The sequence below is a fragment of the Onychomys torridus genome, chromosome 10, assembly GCF_903995425.1.
Source record: "Onychomys torridus chromosome 10, mOncTor1.1, whole genome shotgun sequence".
In the NCBI taxonomy this organism is placed as follows: Eukaryota; Metazoa; Chordata; class Mammalia; order Rodentia; family Cricetidae; genus Onychomys; species Onychomys torridus.
Window position 1 is genome coordinate 35,814,555 of NC_050452.1, and position 19,174 is coordinate 35,833,728.

Genomic DNA, 19,174 nt, shown 5'->3' on the forward strand with positions numbered 1-19,174 from the left:
TTCATCATGGAATCACAGCCTGAATCATTTATTCCGTCAGTTCGTTAGTTAGTGGGTGAACCCTAACTAAGGGTTACTTACAGGAGCATGGATGGGTGGTTATTTACAGACACAATGGCTATGAAATGCCACAGAGGAAAATGCCCCTCCCTCTCCGAGCGGCTATTAACTGGCTGCATACATATCCTTAGGAATGGTGGGGCCTCTTGGGCCCAGTCATTACAGGTAACTAAAGTTGCTGTGAGTTTATGAACAAGTGCAATGGCCATGGCATACTTGGGAGACAGACACTGCTTTTACCATATCCCCCCTATCTCCTTTGATGCTGCCTGAACCTTGCAAGGGTGATACAGACGTTCATTTAGGGACAGACACCGACAGCCCTTTGCAGTCTCTCATTTATTGTCTTTGTTACAGATGCCATATAAGCCAGACTCTTCTAAGCCTATGTGTCTTTGGTGTCACACAAGTGATACAAGATAATAAGCACACTTTTCTCTTCCTATCTGTTTCTGGGAGGGTGTTTCACCTAACAACTCTGTACAGCTTTGTTTGTCCCACTCATCTACATGCTCAACACGTCTACTTGTTCCCCAAGTGCAGGAAGGCCTAACAGCTCTCCAGCCTTTCTCCGCACTTTGAAGTCCATACTAGCCTCACAATAACTAAGCAGAAAGAAAGGGCATTATCAAATGTCAATAGAGCAACTTTACAACTCTGCATAAAATTAACAGAAGCCTCATAGCCCTGTGGCAAATATTCATACTCCATAACACTGCACAGAAGTACACTTGATTTTACTGAGCTTCAAAAAATGCTTTCTGGTTTGTTTTTGTTTGTTTGTTTGTTTATTTGAATAAATTGAAAGTTTGTAGCTATTTTACATGATGGAGCAACCCAGGTACCAACCAACAGCAAAGTCCTTCAATTCTATGAAAGCTGGGCAAAGTAAGAAAGTTACAAAAATAAATTCCAAGACAACAGAAGCTGGATTGTGATGCTAAAGAATTGGTCTCAACCAAGTTCAGTGCAAGGTACAGACAGAGAAACTGCAGCAAGCTATCTAGAGGCTGAGAGTCAATGGAGGCTGGCTGCACTAACCAAAAGACTTTCAGTAGAGAGCAGAATTCTCTTAGAAGAACATGCCATTTAGAGCTTTTACAGCTAAAGACAAATCAAAGTCTGGCTGCCAGGTTACAGTAGCCAGTGACTTTAAGTTGGCGTTAATGCCCATTTACCATTCATGAAGTTCTAGGGCTCTTCCAGTGCTCTGTAAATGCAGTGAGACCTGGGTGGAGGCACACTGTCCATAACGTGGCTCACTAATTATTTTAAGCCCAACACCGAAACCTACTACTTAGAAAAAAAAAGGGTCCTTTCAAAATACTTCTGCTCACTGACGATGCATCTAGTCACTCAAGAGCACTGATGGCAATGTGGGGTGGAATTCATGTTGTTTTTATGTCTGCACACTAAATTCATTCTGCAATCTGTGCTCAAGAGTTTTTCTGTATTTCAAGTCTTAATTTCCTAAGGCTATTGTTGGCATAGTGGTTCCTCTGATATAACCAGAAAAAATAAATCAAAATCTTCTGGTTCTGGATGCCATTTATATTTAGGATTTAGAAGAGAGGTAAAAATACTGACATCAACATGAACCAACAAGAAAGAGGAAAGACTCAGGACTTCTGTGGGGCAAGAACCTGCAGAGAAAAGTTGACAGAATGTATTCTAGTGAACACTACAGAAGTGTCAACAGAGTGAACAGCACATAATCTTGGTTCCTGAAGTAGTGGCACTATATGAGAGAACTGATTCCATCAGCCATCCTACTCTGGGGGAAAGTACCATCAAACAGCATCATACTGCTCAGGGAAATCCTTCATAAAAGATGCAATATACAATAAACTTCACTGCAATGTTAAGATAATGCCACAGTGACTCTAATTGTCAGTAGCCACCACCTTGACTGGGGCAAACTCTCCACAACAAAAAGATCATAACTCACGAGGGGCTCAAGTGATCACTAGCATTTTTTAGCAACAATTTTTTTTTTTTTAAAGTAAGGGTATATGCTTCTTGAAGCATGATAGTGCCCATTTATAGAGCTTAATATAAAACACTTTACACAATGTGTTTTATCATATGTGCTTTATTGTACTGGTCTGGAAACCAAACTTGCTCTATCTCCAAAATAAGTCTATACTGCTGAGTGTGTGAGCACAAGCTCTCTGGGCTCCAGCCTTACCACACTTCCAGTTCATGAGTCTACCGCTTCCTCTTGCCCCATGCCTCTGTACATCATGCAAGTTGTTACCAACCTTCCACTCAATTCTCAGGACAAGTCCTTTTCTATCTGGTCACCTACCTATCTCCTTACTGACCAATGAATATGGTAAGGATAACCATCATAACTCACATATCCTTAAGTTAGTACGATGTATACTTTTGAAAAATAAATAAAGGAAGGAAGGTATGCCCTTGGTGTGGTTAATGTTGCTACAAATAAAAAGTTGGCGGGGGGGGGGGGGGGGGGGGGATACACATGACTTCCAAAAAACTAAGTCAGTGAAAGGAAAAAAATAAGGTTGGTTGGATACCATAACTCAAAAACAATGAGGCTGAGACAAATCTCAATCATTTCATGAAAAATTTCAGTAAAAGCTGAACTACCTATACCTGTTGTGCCACTATTTTTTTAAAGCATCAATTGATGCTTTAAAGTATATTCTCTTAAGTAATCTGGCATCTATACTGACTTAACTCTTTCAATTGTTATTTCTTACTTACTCTGTAAAGATGTCATTTTAACCAATGAAAACATGTTTCTATTTCTTTACCACTACATACTTTATTGATTCACAGTGGTTCTGGGTGGCGAATAACTTACCATTGCCATATGGAAAAGCTCTTGCAGAACGGCTGTCGTAACCAGAGGAATGACCACTGTGGAGGAAAGAAGTATCTTTATGTGCGATGCAAATAAGTACTAAATCTTAATATTTAATAGTTCAGTACAAATGAAAAGACAGCAACGCAACAAAATTTAACTTTTGAACTATTTGTTATAGGGTCTTGCTACTTTTTAATATGACAACAAAGACCTTTTCACCTCAAAAACATTAAGACCTAGTACAGTTACTCGCTGGTACTACTTAGTATGACTCATACAATCAATTTTAGCTTTCTCAGTAAGATAGGGAAATTCTGATGTTAACAGAATGAGGTTTAAAACTTAATAAATTGGTTTTAATGCCTATGAGTTGGTTTGTATTAGAGTACTATTTTAGGGTGTGTTACTTTTGTTATGTTGCATTTGTTTAACTCTGTGAGGCTGTGTTACTGTGTCTGTCTAAAACCTCTGATGGTCTAATGAAGAACTGAATGGGCAATAATAAGGCAGGAGAAAACATAGGTGGGGCTGGCAGGCAGAGAGAATATACAGAAGGAAAAACCTGGGAGGAGAGGAGAAGAGCGAGAGAAGGAGGACTCCAGGGGCCAGCCACCCAGCTACACAGCAAGCCATGGAGAACGAGTAAGTTTTACAGAAGAAAGAGAAGAGAAAAGCCCAGAGGCAAAAGGCAGATGGGGTAATTTAAGTTAAACGCTGGCTAGAAACTAAGTCAAGCTAAGGCCGGACATTCATAATTGAGAATAAGTCTCTAGGCTGAGCGGTGGTGGCACACGCCTTTTATCCCAGCACTCGGGAAGCAGAGCCAAGCAGATCTCTGTGAGTTCGAGGGCAGCCTAGACCACAGAGTGAATGCCAGGAAAGGTGCAAAGCTACATAGAGAAACCCTATCTCGAAAAACCAAAAGAAAAAAAAAAAAAAAGGTCTCTGTGTGTGATTTACTTGGGAACTGGGTTGCAATGCCCCAAAAAGAGACACAAACAAACAACAACATTGGTTATGAATCAATTGACAGTACTTTAAATAGACATTCTGATTAAGAAACAAGTATGTGTCCAAGGGGAACTTGAGAAAACCAAATCCTTACTTCCCACAATTCTCTTTCTGGAGCAGTACTTTGAAACTACAGGGATGGCTTGATGCCACTGGTCCTCTGCTTTTACATAATTTGACTCCTGGTTTTTAGAGCATCTCCACTCAAGAATGAAGTAATGGAAAGCTCCTGTTTACTAGTGAGTTCTGCCTTCCAGGAACCTTCGTAAGCTAACAACACAGACTTGAAACCCTAAGGTTGTTTAAACACATACTACTACCATGGGGGAATAGTCTTCAATGGAGAAGACTAAGAAAATTAAATACAAGCCATGAGAAAATAAGGCCACTGCCATGGAGGACAGATCTAGTCCTCCGTGTGGAAGTGGAGATGCATCGGGGTAGCAGGAAGGAAACAGCATTTCTTCTTTATTAAAGTACAGGAACAGTAGTTCATTTCCCTTTCCAATGGATACAAACTCACTATTAATAATTTCTAACACAGTATTTTTATTTCTTAAAGATTTTCTTTGCCCTGTTTTGATATTAGGCTACAGTCACATAAAAGTACTTAACAGAGATTAAACTTATGAATTAACAGGCAGGTGCTGTGTCTATAAAAATTAACATCAGAAAATATTAGCAAAGACACATGTGTACGGTTCTGTTGCAAGGCTGTCAATGATAAGCACTCCAGAGTATCCGCACTGCTTTACCTTTCGATTGTTGGTATGAGAGATGGAGGTGGAGCGCCTGGGGGAGGGGGGAAACCTGAAACAGCCAACATAGGATAAGATAATTAACAGGATGCATATGTAACTTCAAGAGTGAAACACAGTTGCTGAGCATCACTAATATTTTCTGGGGACACAAACGTGCTTCTCTACGTCATTATGAACAGGAAAAAACAGAGCTGAAACTTATAAACAGTGTTTTAGAGCAATGATGTTAATCAAGAGTCTGGTCTAACACAGCACAGATTGTCAGGACACCCGGTCTTATTTTCAGCACCACACATAGCCCATTTTGTGCGTATAAGAAAGCTAGTTTTAATGCCTTACCTTTTCCACAACAAAAGTAGTAGTTTTGCCATCAGATTTTGTTTTGAAGAAACACAAATAAAATAGCATTTACGTCATTTAAAAATAGCCTGAGTTTCAGATTTATAGAACTTTCTTTAAAGTGTATAATTTATAAGTAAAATTTAACCAGTAAATATGTTCACAGCAAGAACATCTGCCATGAAATGTTTTAAATAATACAACCCCAATGAACTACTTTACAAAGCAAGGCACATAACTGAATTTTTGAATTGGTCTTGAGACAACTAATTTGCCCTTGGTATTGTGAGGTCACTCTCAGTCACTTGCATGGCTAAATGAAGTCCCACAGAACAGCACGGCTAAAGGGACCTCAGCACTAGTCTCCTCTATACTTCCAAAGCCAGAATGTAACAGTGTCGCAGGAAAGACTTCAGAGTTCCACAATTTCTGATACCTATTGCCCCCCAGGTTTTAACAACCTCCACTATCAGGAAATACACCAAATTCAACCATTTCAATTCTCTGCCCTCTGGATCACAGCCTGACGGAGACAAGTCCACTGCTGTACACACTGTCTTCTACGTACTGGCAACTCCCCACTACGGAGGCTCCTTTCCAGCGTTCTCTGGGACATGAATCCCAGCTCTCTCTCAATCTCTAGCTCTGCTTCACACTGCTCCGCCTTCCCTGTGCCTGTCACTTTTAGCATCTGCAACTCTTCTAACATCAAAGCAGGCCCAGCGTTAGCAGTTACCAGAGGTCAAGTCCGCGTCCTACAGGACACCGTTTCACAGCCATACTGTCTTTTGGACTAAAAAGGCACAACAATCCCTCAGACTGGCCCTGGCCAGCCTGTCTCAGCCACACTCACACATGGTCAGTGACTGGATCCCTAGATAAGTATGTACACTAACCTTTGCAATCTAAACTCCACTTGTTACTCACCTAGGTGATCTGGAATTGAGACCCTCTCTTCTCAGGAGCACCCCTAGTCATTTTCTTCATACTCCTTGATTTTTACACTGACCTCAGTAAATATTATTTCTATTGGGTTCACCATTACACAATAAAAAGAAGTCACTGACAAAAATGTGAAAAAACACTGGGCCACATAAACACTCCTACTGACTACACCATCACAATGCCCAATGAATTACCACTCTAAGCACAAGTACATGATGAGTTACTAAGCCATACAATTGCTGTGTAGTTCAGAACATATTTTCTCATGATAATGATTTATGACAGTGGGTAAACAATCAGAAGCCATGATAAAGTCAAGATAAATTATTTTTCTTTTCTCTTTGAGTCACTTTTACACACAACAAAAATGATTGGTCTAAAAGGTTTTCAAACAGTGATTTTATTTTATATCTACTGTCTTCCTCACAAATTGAGAAGGCGAGAATATCTATTTCTACAGAAATGGGCAAGACAGGTTTAAGAAAATGAAATGTCTTAAAACTGGAATGAAGCAAAGGCAGAGCTGAAAATAGGACCTTGAAATCCCAGTGGCCTAGTGAACATTCTAACCGCATCAACACCGTCCCTCCTGTAACTATAAACTTGAAATTTCATGTTCATTAACAACGATGGAGAAAACATGAAAAAAGTTTTACCTGGAGGTGGTACAGTTATTGGAATACCTAAAAAACAAGTGATGAAATTTAATATAGTAACTGGATTTCAGAAGCTGGTATGTTTTTATGCCATCACCAACACAAACTTTGCAATAAACCCCTGTCTCAGCACCCTGGCTTAGCACTCAAGAAAAGCGCTCTGGTTTCTTGCAGGACAACGATTCAAGTACAGCATCCAACTTCACTGATGAAAAACCAGTCTACCAACTTCATAACAAGATTGCCCACTAGCTAGAATCACAAATAAAGTTAAAAGGCACATCACTTAAAAAGCACACTTGTGATACACAAATATCAAACTCCGTAATGTTGAAAAACTCACTAAATTCGGTCATCAGAAACCGATTTTGTTGGCTTAACACTTTAATGTAAATACTGCAGGTAGGGAAAGATTACAGCTATCATTTGCTTCTGTAAAGGCCAGTGTGGGCTACTCAAGGAAGAAGACTGTTTTACTGCTGCTGCCAGGAGTCAATAGTCAATACTCTTTGATTTGTAGAAGTGGAAAAGAAGGCTTAGGAAACTTACATATGGACACATGCACACACCCATACCCACACACCATATTAACATAAACAGATAATTGCCTTCTACACTGTTGGCAATCTAACATTGAGTGTCTCGATTCTTTGTAAACATCATAGCCTTTAGGAAATAAACTGTGCACGAACATTCTAAATTTACATTGGTGAAATGTCCCTGTTAAGTACTAAGCAACTAAAATTAAATCCTAATTTTAAACTTAAGAAATATAAGAACGCCAGTGTATGACATGCAAGCTGGAACTGCTTTTAGTTGAAGAAAAATAATGGTCTCAAAGTAAGAAAACAGGGAAAAATTCAAACAACATTTTCATTAAAAGTTTTATATTATAAATAAATTCAACTGTTCAAATGGTTTATTAAATCTTATTTTAAAAATTGTATCAAAATTAGCTCAAAGGAGGGAGAACAAATTAACTTGCTAACTGCATGCAAGTGAACAGAAGTACTTTCAGATGTTTTCGTGACCATGGAAAGCTGCTGCTGGTTGACTGTAAAATGTTCTGATGGACATGTTTTACTGGAAGAAGGCTGTCATGAATAAGGGCTTACGACAAGCCAGTTGGTGGTGGCACACGCCTTTATTCCCAGCACTCAGGAGAAAGAGGGAGGCAGACCTCTGTGAGTTTGAGGCCTGCCTGGTCTACAGAGCAAGATCCAGGACAGCCAGAGCTACACAGTGAAACCCCATCTCAAAAAACTAAAAAAAGACCTGACGACAGTATATGTCCTTAAAACACAGACAATCCAACCCCATGAAATCAAAGGTTATAAAACCAGCAAGAGTGAAAAAGTATGTAAGGCAGCCACAGCATTCCCAACCTACCAAGCTAGCCCACAGGCAATCCCATTTTTATCTATCCCAAGGTTTTAGCTTGATGCCTCTTGGATCACTGAAGTCTAAGGACCTAACAGATAGCACCAAGAACCCCAAATTGGGGAAGGAAGGCAGGCAGGAACAGTACTGTTTTTACATATATTACTAAACATTCTTTACAAAGGTGCAGATATTTAAAACACTACTGAACTTCACTGACTTGGTTTCACATTTAATGATGTTATTTTTAATGTGCAAGACTACTGCTAGATCAGTTCCCCCTGTGATACTTTCATTCTAGTAATATCATCTAAGTGTGTTTACGAGTAGCAAGTACTACTTTAGCTACACTTACTAAAATAAGAATTTGTGCAAAAATAACACAGTTACAATTGGGGGCCTTCAAAACTTAGTCCTCTAAAGTATTTAAACTGTGAAAACAAATATAGAAGGCATAATACCTCCAAAAGCAGGAAAATGACTGTGTTGGTTAGTTTTATGTCGAACTGATACAAGCTGGTGTCATCTGGGGAGAAGGACTCTGAGAAAATGCCTCCCTATGACTAGTCTATAGGCAAGTCTGTCCAACATTTTCTTAAAGAATGACGGATGTGGGAGGAGCCAGCACTGAACAGGGTCCTGAACTGTCTAAGAAGGCAAGCAGAACAAACTGGGAGGAAGAAGCCAGCAGGCAGCAAGACTTCTGCTTCAGTCCCTGCCTCCTTGCTCCTGCCCTGACTCCTCTGATGGTGAACTGTTAGTGGAAGAGTAAGCCAAGTAAACCTTCCCTCCCAAGTTACTGTTGGTCACAGTATTTTATCACAGCATTAGAAATCCTAACTAAAACCATTATTATCTGCCTTTAATTTTAATCGTACTATAGTAATATCACAGAAATGATTTTTAAAAATCAACTGGAGCTAAGAGCAGAATAAAAGAAAATATATGTTATATATGGTTGGCTTTCCACTTGGTGCCTATACAACAGAAGGATTGCACACTAGAAGGGATCTTCCAGTGAGACCTTTATTTTATATAAGAATCTACTTCAGTGTAAGCACTTGGGTTATAGAAAGGGCTATAAAGTTGATGAAATATAAAACCAATACCTTGACAACTCCCAGAAACACTTTCAAACAATAACTAAGGAACTTTAGTAAATGATATAATGGAAAACCACATTTTCACTTAAAAATCTCCAGTATTTAATGTTTTATTAAGGAAACAAAACAAAAAATAATGTAAGGAATGGAAAATTCATTCCAAAAATCCCCCTTTTTTTCCCTGGACAACTCCAATAGACTTAAACATACAAATCAAGTACTTTGCTTCCGTTATATATGTTATGTATATACATATTTGCATGTGTATGAATGTATGTATGCATGCATGCTTGTTTTGTTTTGTTTTGCTTTGAGACAAAGTCTCACTGTGTAGCCTTGACTATCCTGAAACTCTCCAGGTAAATAACCTGGCCTTTCACTCATAGCTATCTACCTGCATCTACCTTCAGAGTGCTGGGATTGAAGGCCTGTACCACCATCTCTGGCCTTACATTATTTATCTGCAAAATGTAAAATGATGATTTGCCTGGAAAGCCTTCCCTAATGGTAATATACTAAAAGCTTCAGCAAAGAAATTATCCATTCACATTCAAGCACTTTCCTACCATCAGAATCACCTGGAGTTTGTGAGCACCGACTGCTGGGACATTCCAAAGTTTCTCATTCAAAATGTCTAATGTAATATAAAAACATATCTGCATTCCCAAGTAATCCTCAGGAAATGAAGTCGTTAGCCTGGGACCACACTCTGAGAATACTGGATTATAACCCACACTTCTAATCTTAACTTTAAGAGACTCAGTAATAAAGTTAAAAAGTACAATCAACTTTAAATTTTTATGAAACAAAGGCATTGTTTTCACAAGTAAAGCACAAGGACAACATATATTACCGTTAGATACTCAGCAGGGGTGGGGGAATTGAATAGAGGTAGACACACAGAGAGAATGTTTAGCTTTTCCAGTATGTTATGATTATTCCTAAATATAAATGGGGGTGGCAGATGCCTTTAATCCCAGCACTTGGGAGGGATCTTTGTGAGTTTGAGGTCAGGCTGGTCTACAAAGCGAGTTCCAGGACAACAAGGGCTACACAGAGAAACTTGGTGGGGTGGGGGGACAGTGAGGGGGCTAAAAATCTCACCTGAGGAATTGAGGCAAATAAACAGAGAGGCAGTATTCCTGCTAAATAGTAAAAAAAAAAAAAAAAAAAAAGTGACTCATGCCAGGAATTCCCGAAAAATACTCTGAAGACACATTTAAAAAAAATAAAAAAAATAAACACCAAAACCAAATTATCTTTAAATAAACTCACTTTCATCAGTTATTTGGAGAACCATGTCAGAAGCTGCCTAACATGGATCTACAAATCACTGATGAAAATTCCTTCATCCTGGTACAGATGCCTTTGCATATAGTTCTGGTGTTTGAATCCTCTTCTGAGTGAGCAGGAAATCACAGTCACCATAAGACATATACAACACAAAGCCAGCAAAGATGGTAAGGCCAGCTTCATGACTAGGCTACTCTCTGGCACTCTTTCAATTGCCCCTCAGATGGTGGGGAGAAGGAAGCCAGTGAACTCAAGCCTATGTGGCCCACAACCTAGCAAAAGAAGAAAAGGATGCTAGACAGAGGACTTCTTTGGGTTTGGTTCCCAGCACTCACACAGTTACTCACCAACATCTATAATTTCCTTTCTAAGGGATCTGACACTATTCTGATCTCAACAGGTACCAAATATGCATGTGGCATACATGCAATTAAAACCCTCATACATGTAAAATAAAAATAAATTAAAAAGAAAAAAGCTGATTTTTATCAGAGTGAGCGAGCTTAGAGACTAAGCCTTCCTCCATGAAATACTCAGAAATGACTGTGAAGTCTAAGAAAGTTTCAAGTAGAGAATGTAAGCTACTCCTAGACTCCTAACCCAGACAACAATATGCTTCTTAAGCTACTACATTCTACATAATTTGTAATGTAGTAACAGAAACACAATACATACCTACCTATCTATCTTTTCTCTAGTAATTTCAAAACAAAGGGGAAAAAGGACAGAATTACATGAATTCTGCTTCCTGTTTCTCACTAACTTCCAAATCCCATAAGTACTATAATAAAAGGCTAGAAAAGCCCTACCTCAGCCCTGTTTCTACAGTAAGCCAAAGTTGGAAGCTTGTATGAAGACAGAGTCAAATGTGTATATTACAAAAGAAAATTATTGGACAGAAATGCTTTACAAATCAAGTACATGAACATACAGACATACATACACAAAACACTGCAGAATACCATCAACTACCGGGTTTCAAGGTGCATAAGAAGAAAGTCATTGTGAATTTATTAAAATGCTATGATCACAAAACTTAAATCAACCAAGTTACCAGCATATTTCCTATGTAAAAAGCTAGTAAAAAAGCACAAGGTTTTATATTTTTTAATATCATCAAATTTAATAAAATTTAATTACTATAGAAAATAAAATTCCATCTCCAATTAAAACATATTCGATAGAAATGCCAATGTTTTAGAGAAAACTTAGTTTATCAGCTCTTACATACTCAAAGTAACTGGAAAAACAGTCAACAAAACGCAGATATTAAAACTACACTTCAGCTCTACAAACAGCCAATGGTGTGCTGAATATAATAATTCACTCTGAGGATTTGGCTTATTCCATACAAACTTGCACAATACCCTGGGTTTGATCCCGGAACTCCACAAACTGGGCGTGGCTACAAATGCCTGTAAACCCAGTACCGCAAAGGAGGAGACAAGAAAAACAGAAGTTTAAGGCCATCCCTTGCTACACAGACCATATCTTAAAACAACCAAACAATTAAGTATGGGACTCATGCCTGTACTCTTAACATCTGGGTAGACTGAGGCAAGAGGACTGCTCTCAGTCTAAGGCTAGCATGGACTAAATAGAGAGAACTGTTTTACTTTAAGCCCTGCTGGTGGCTTTCTACAGAAGCATTCTGACCTGAGATTCCAGCCATGTAAACGTGGAGGATAAAGGTGTGGACCCGCGACCCAAATGCCACAGGCAGGCAGGAGCAGAGCACACAGGTAAGTCCAGGGGCTTAGTGGCTAGCCAGCCGAGCGGAGTGGTCAAGCTCCAGGATCAGTAAGTAAGAGGTAAGAGAGCCCATCTCAGAGAACCAGGCAGACAACAGCAGAGAAAGACACCTGAGGGGAATTCTCACTTCCACAGCAGCACACCACATGCAGGCAAGTGCACACCCACCCCCTACACAGACAGACATTACGATGAGTTGAGTATCCATACAAAAGAGGACATTAAAAACTCATCTTAAGCTTTTAATATCTATAAAATTTATATACAAAACAGAACATAACATCAGAGCAAATTAACATTTAAAAGTCTAAATTATAAACTTTCCCTAAAATTAGTTCATCATCATCAAATTCAAAATGAGCCAAACTCCAATGGACAAATATGATTACTCCTCTATACACTACCTAGGAAAAGCAAATTCAGAGACAGGAAGCAGAAGAGAGATGACCAACCCTGGGAATGGATGTAGTCACTCTGGATAGGGAGCAAACGTGGTGGGGATGACAGAAAGGTTTCAGGTACAGTGATGAAACAAAATAACTAAGTCACAAATGGTAAAAAAATGAATACAAACATTTGACAACAATAACTGACATATAAAAGAAGCTAGCCTGTAACACTAATCCTACTAATTTTACAGTATTTTATTCTCAATTTTTCAAATGATTTCAAAACTGATGCAGTCAGTTAAATATAAGAGAATGCAAGCCCAGCAGATAGTGAAACCTTAGTTGAATGGATTAAATAATGTCTAATTCTGCTCTTCCTAAGCTTCCTGACCTCTGTGTTCAGAAGTATCTATGCACCTCACACCAAAGGAGAAGGGACAATTCTAAGATGCTCTTGTGTATGTGCATAGTCCTGTGACACAGCCTTCTTAGCAGGTACAGACCCACCTCAACTTGGTAAATAAAGAAAACAGACCAGAAAACTGCCTGGCATTATGCTATTTTCAAGTTAATCGCTTAAATTTTAAAACCTCCCTAGTATCCAGTTCAGGTGTCATTCTAAAACAAAATGAGTTTACTAATGGACTGTACTCAAAACAGTACCTTACAAAGGAAGCATTCAATATATTAGATACTGGTTAAGTGGTTCCACTATTACTTGGAAAAGCACAGACTAATACTACTGTGTTCCTCAAGCAATTTCACAGAAGAGAATTTTCTGATTCATTAGACAGTGAACAGATTTTTGACTCCAGAAGCCATGACTAATTGCTAGTTGTTTTCAAGTTACTCCTACTACAGTGCTTCTAGTAAGTACTTTAGCATTCCCAAGAGCCTCTTCCATCTCCGTCTGAAGCAGCCTCCTCTACTCTTCATTCTGTGAGGGTCAAAGATAGCCTATCCTGCTGTGTTCCTGAGGAGGTTCGTGCATGTCTGCAGAGGGATGCCCAAGGGAAAGAGGAAACAATACAACTCCTCCTGTCAACTACTGCACGCTGTCTTGAGAGGGAGCTGTTTCTGTCAGCTCCTATCTCTTTGAAAATGTTCAGATGCTATGTGTATGTGTGCCACACGCAGTGCCCCTGGAGGTCAGAAGAGGGCATCAAAACATTTGGAACTGGAGTCACAGATAGATGTGAGCTACCATGTAGGTGCTAGAAACCGAAGCCAGGTCTTTCACAAGAGCAGCAAGCATTTAGTGGCTGAGCCATCTCTCAAGACCTATCAGCTCATAATTTTAAGAATATTTAAGAATATTTATATGATGAGTCATATTTATAAACCTCCAGTGATGACCACAAATTTTAACTTACAAACCAGGGTATATAGACGAATTTAGTTACACTGTGATAAAAAGTATGAGGTAGGCCAGGCGGCGGCAGCAGTGCAGAAGCAGACAGATTTCTGTGAGTTCAAGGCTAGCCTGGTCTTATAAGTTACTGTTCCAAGCAAATCTAGACATGTAGTCATTGTCTTTTTTTAAAAAACAAAGCTATTCATTCATTCATTTATTTATTTACTATGTATGCAGTGTTCTGTCTGCCATGTTTGCTTGCACACACACCAGAAGAGGGCACCAGATCTCATTATAGATGGTTGTGAGCCACCATGTGGTTGCTAGGAATTTAACTCAGGACCTCTGGAAGAGCAGTCGGTGCTCTTAACCTCTGAGCCATCTCTCTAGTCCCATCATTTTATTTTCTTAACAGGGAAAAAAAAAAAAAACTAGCTGGATGGTGGTGGCACACGCCTTTAATCCCAGCACTTGGGAGGCAGAGCCAGGTAGATCTCTGTAAATTCGAGGCCAGCCTGGTCTACAGAGCAAGATCCAGGAAAGGCACCAAAACTACACAGAGAAACCCTGTCTCGAAAAACAAAAGAAAACAAAAACAAATTTACTCTGTCTCATTGTTTTTAGAGAAAATTAATTTTATGAAAAGTTAACATTAAAATAAATTTATAAAGAAAGTCTCAAAGGGTTTCCTCCTTTATGTTTAAAAAGGGGGGAGGTATATAATAAAAACATAATACCTTTCAAGAGGCAATATCTGAAGAGACCCTACCCTATACGGCTTCCTTTTACAAGGTGCATGTGATTCTACAATGGTTAAATTCCAGTGGTTACAGCACATCAGAGTGTGCTGGTGGTTCTATGGCAAATGGCACCTGAAAAATACAGCTCTCATTTCACTGGTATGTACCTACACATCCATAGTTCAGCTTGTGCAAAGCTGAGTGAATGTACTACCTGGCAATCTGAAAGTCACCTCTGGTGCTATGAAAACATAAATATGTGGCTAATTAGTTCTATCAGCTAACATACTCCGGAAATGCCAAGTGTACACAAAACTATCACTGTGGGAGACACAGATGGGCACGTCATGTATTCCTGACAATAGCACACAACAGTAAATATAGGACTAATTCAGATGGTCTCAACTAACAATTTAGTGAATTTATAACTCCAGCTAGCAAACATGCTATGTTACATACTACTTAAATATGGCTAAAAAGCAGGAAGCTGAGCATTAAGTATATAATTAGACTAGCCTATGGGAAAACCAAATATACTGTATATTATAATGTCACAGATAACCTGAACATTATTCAAAGACTTGTTAGCTTTAAAAGACAATCTATTTTTTTTTTTTTCCGTTTTATTTATTTTGTATGTGGGAGGGGGTGGTGGAGGTAGGGAATCAAGCAGAGGTCAAGAAGTCAGTCTTCTCCTTTCATATGTGGATGAATCATGAGAATCAAATTCAGGTCATCAGGCTTGGTAACAAGTGCCTCCACCTAGTGAGCCATCGGTCCACCTAAGACCTATTGTTATTATAAACACGGGTAAGGTGGTAAAGAAATGTGTATCGAATATTATTTAAAAGTGTGTTGCATTTCTTCATACATCTTTTGTTAACAATGCAAAGATGTGTTACATTTGTTTGATTAAATAAAATTAACCTGCAAGCAGGAGGCTGAGTCAGCAAGTAGCTGACAGGAAGTGGTAGGAAGAACCACGTGTGGCAAGGGCTTGTTAGTGGGGCTGAGAGAAGAATACCAGGTTTTCTGGAAGATGTCAGAAGGGACAAGGTTAGCACTTGTTCTTCAGCCTCTCTGAGCAAGAAGAATTCCACCTTAACCTTTGAATCTTAAGTTCTTTAAGGGATTTAGATAAGTTCCCTGAGTAGCTTTGAAAGAGGTCAGTGCCTGAGGGAACAGAATTCCCTCAGGCTGTAGCCCCTGTGGCCTAACCATAGCTGCAGAGTTGCAATCTCTGATTAGGACAGCCACTGCTTAAAAGGCAGCCACAGTTATAAAGAAAAACAACAGAAGTGAGTGTGATTTTGCCATTTGATAAAGTGAAAATCTTCCACATACTGCCCTTGCCTATCTATGAGCAATATCCCACAGTCTCCTGGTATTTTATAACAGCAAAGTATTCTTCACTATTTCATACCTTTTCCCTTCTGCTTTCATTGGCAAACTCGTTTTAAATATACATATAAAAATGTTAGGCCGGGTGGCGGCGGCGGCGGCGCACGCCTTTAATCCCAGCATTCGGGAGGCAGAGGCAGGTGGATCTCTGTGAGTTCGAGGCCAGCCTGGTCTCCAAAGTGAGTTCCAGGAAAGGTGCAAAGCTACAAAGAGAAACCCTGTCTCAAAAAAGACAAAAAAAAAAAAAAAAAAAAAAAAAGTTAGCCTTCTAAGGATACTCCTTTATTAGTAAATAAGAACTTTTTTTTCTTCTTCATTTTCTTGGTCACTTGCAGTAACATGCATGCATCTGGAGAACATTATAGTAGGCAAATCAAAACAGATACAAGGGGTCAAACACTGAATGAATGAACTCACATGTGAAATCTAACAGACAAACTCAGAGAAATGCAGAGTAGAGTGGAAGTTGTCAGAAGCTAGGATGAGAGTTGAAAATGGGAAATGTTCACTAGGGTACAAAGCTTCAGTCTTACACATTTACTGTACAGCAGTGACTACAGTTAACTACAATTGTTTATTTCAAAATAGCTAAAAGAATAGATTTTGAGGCTAGAAAGATGGCTCAGCTGTTAAGAGAGGACATATTGCTCTTCCAAAGGATCTAAAATCAGTTCCCAACAGCATGTAACTCCAGCTGCAAAGGGATCTGTACCTGTGGCCTCTGTGGACATCTGAACATATACACAGACACACACAAACATATACACATTTTAACTCAAAATCTTTAAAATAGATTTTAAGTAGTTTTACCATAAAATATGTTGAGTATGTGAAATAAGGTATGTTAGTAAGCTTAAAACCATTCCACAGTATAAATACATAAATCAAAACACATTGTGCCTCATAAACAATTATAATATCTATTGATTAAAAATATTTTTTAAAGATCTTTAAATTTTCAAAAAGAACTTTAGTACTTTACTCAAAATTTCATTATTTTTGCACCTTAACACTTTTTTTTTTTCTTCAGAGAAAATAAGGGCTTCATTTAGGAACGTGTGTATCATCATTATGAATCAAAAGATTCACAGGTCTAGTCTAGGGTGGACTTGGCAATGGTCTGTGCTCTGGTTTGTTTAGAAATACTATCTTGGAGGGAACATCAGTCCTACAGCATTTCAAAAGCTCTGCTCCAAGATAACAGATTTTCCAAAAGAGCATTTCTCATGGTATTTCCCATTTTGGTTGAGAGCTGAAGGACAGTGAAGGACTGTAAGGTGTGAGGACACAAGTGCAGACAGAGAAACTGACACTGCAGGTCAAAGGTGAGCACTGGGGAAGAGGCAGGTGGCTCTGGACTGAGCACAGCAGGCCCCGTAGGAGGGCGGCTCACTCACCATGTCTATTAACAACAATTTACTAGGAGAAGGCAAATCCTAATGCATGCTTCTTTAGACTCAACTAGGACCTGAAGCTAATGCTGTCCATCTACTGGCATTCTCCACTGCCAACAGAATGTCACGGAAATCTCAATCCACCTGCCAGTGTGACAGCGAGAACTCGTGATGGCAAGAAGCACTGAAAACTGACTGAAGGAAGGGAAGAGTCCACTGGGTGAGCTGTGGAGACTGCTTGCAGACTTGTTCCTATATTACTAAGGTTCTGGGTTTCTAGTTAAAAACATGATAAAACTGATTTTCTGTCTTGCTTGAAGAAATAAACATTAAACACAAGACTCAGTGGTCATCTCCTAAATGGAAACCATCACACAAAAGACTTAACACTAGACTGATTCCAATCTCACAAAATACCATTTTTTGGACCTATTTAATTCTAAAAGTCACTTTAGAACCTTTTTCAATACAAGTCAACATACAGTTTAATATTTGGTAAGGATTTCTCCACACACTAAGAGCAACTTCAGTTTGTACTTATTATTATATTTCCAGGTCAATATTAATATCTGTTTATTCTTTTCTACTTTAAAATATTATCTCCACTATGCTGAAATAACAAGATATAATAAATAGTAAACACAAGAATTAACAAGATTCAGTGTGAATCTACTGAAGATAAAATGTTACTTTTAATGTAGTATAATCAATCAAAGCAGTATTTCCAAATATATATTTTCACTTCAGCCCAAAGGAAAGGAACCCTAGTTAATCGAAGGCCTTTCCCCATCTTACCTGGAGGTGGGATCAGAGGTGGGGCAGTGCTGACAGTGGGAGGAGGTGGAAGAAATGGAGGAGGTGGAAGGTGAGTAGGAGGAGCCCCTGGAGGGAAAAATGGAGGTGGTTTGCTGAAATTGTTGTCTACTTCAGTAGCAGATCTGTCAGAAAGGACCTAAAATTAAAGCATAATTAATTAGAAAGATGAGTCAATGTTCTAAAAGTTGAATCTTAGTAAGTTCACTTTATCCACTCTAAACAGTGAGATAAAGAATGGCTTTAGTTCTCACACTATTGGGGGAGCAACATTTCTATGTGATATATGCTTGTATATGTATGTACACATGTGAGTACATATTCATACATCTCCTTTTTAAAATGTTAATACTCAAAACCCAGTTCAAAGAACTAGACTACCAATTTTTTTTTCAATAAGAACTAATCAAAGCATTTCAAGTTATAAACACATACTTTGTAAACACAATACAGCAAGTGTCAGAATTTAACCTCAGGCAAAGTTCAAGTACTGGAGTTAGTTGCAGCAATGACCAGTGTAGATCTAGCCCTAAGAAACTCACATGCAAGTAAGCCAGGCATTTGAGGACCTAATCTCACCACATGGAAAAGCGTTAAACACGTGTTAATGGGTGGAAAAGAAGCAGTTATGAATGTAAGTAACTTTTCATGTGAGCCTCTGTAAGTGCAAAAGTTCCCCTAGCAAAGAGTGTAGCACTGACTGTGTGATTAGCTACGAACAGGAAGACCCAAACATATTAAAGCAATGCAAGAAGGTGACCACCACAAACTGGGACTTTCAATTGTCACATGACACATTCTGATTGTGCAATGAGGTTTACAAATAGCAAAGCCAGCTAACGCAATATATACACTTAAAACATACCATTTAAATATGTAATTATGTTTATTAACTTTTTTCTACATTTAAATACAATAATCTTCTGAGTGTTCTACTTATAACTTATTAA

General features: G+C 38.8%; 1 protein-coding gene across 11 annotated transcripts in view; it reads right to left on the minus strand.

Moving 5' to 3' along the window:
* Positions 1–19,174, minus strand: part of Fip1l1 (factor interacting with PAPOLA and CPSF1) — a 64,123-nt gene that overhangs the window by 9,622 nt on the left and 35,327 nt on the right. For 6 of the 11 annotated variants that reach the window (XM_036201301.1, XM_036201303.1, XM_036201297.1 and 3 more), the window contains 4 exons: positions 18,207–18,363; positions 6,606–6,632; positions 4,660–4,714; positions 2,891–2,946 (listed from right to left, as the gene is read on the minus strand). In XM_036201301.1, the coding sequence (XP_036057194.1) occupies positions 2,891–2,946; positions 4,660–4,714; positions 6,606–6,632; positions 18,207–18,363 (295 nt within the window). The remainder of the gene's footprint in view (positions 1–2,890; positions 2,947–4,659; positions 4,715–6,605; positions 6,633–18,206; positions 18,364–19,174) is intronic. The other 5 variants (XM_036201302.1, XM_036201298.1, XM_036201294.1 and 2 more) reach the window with 1 other exon arrangement.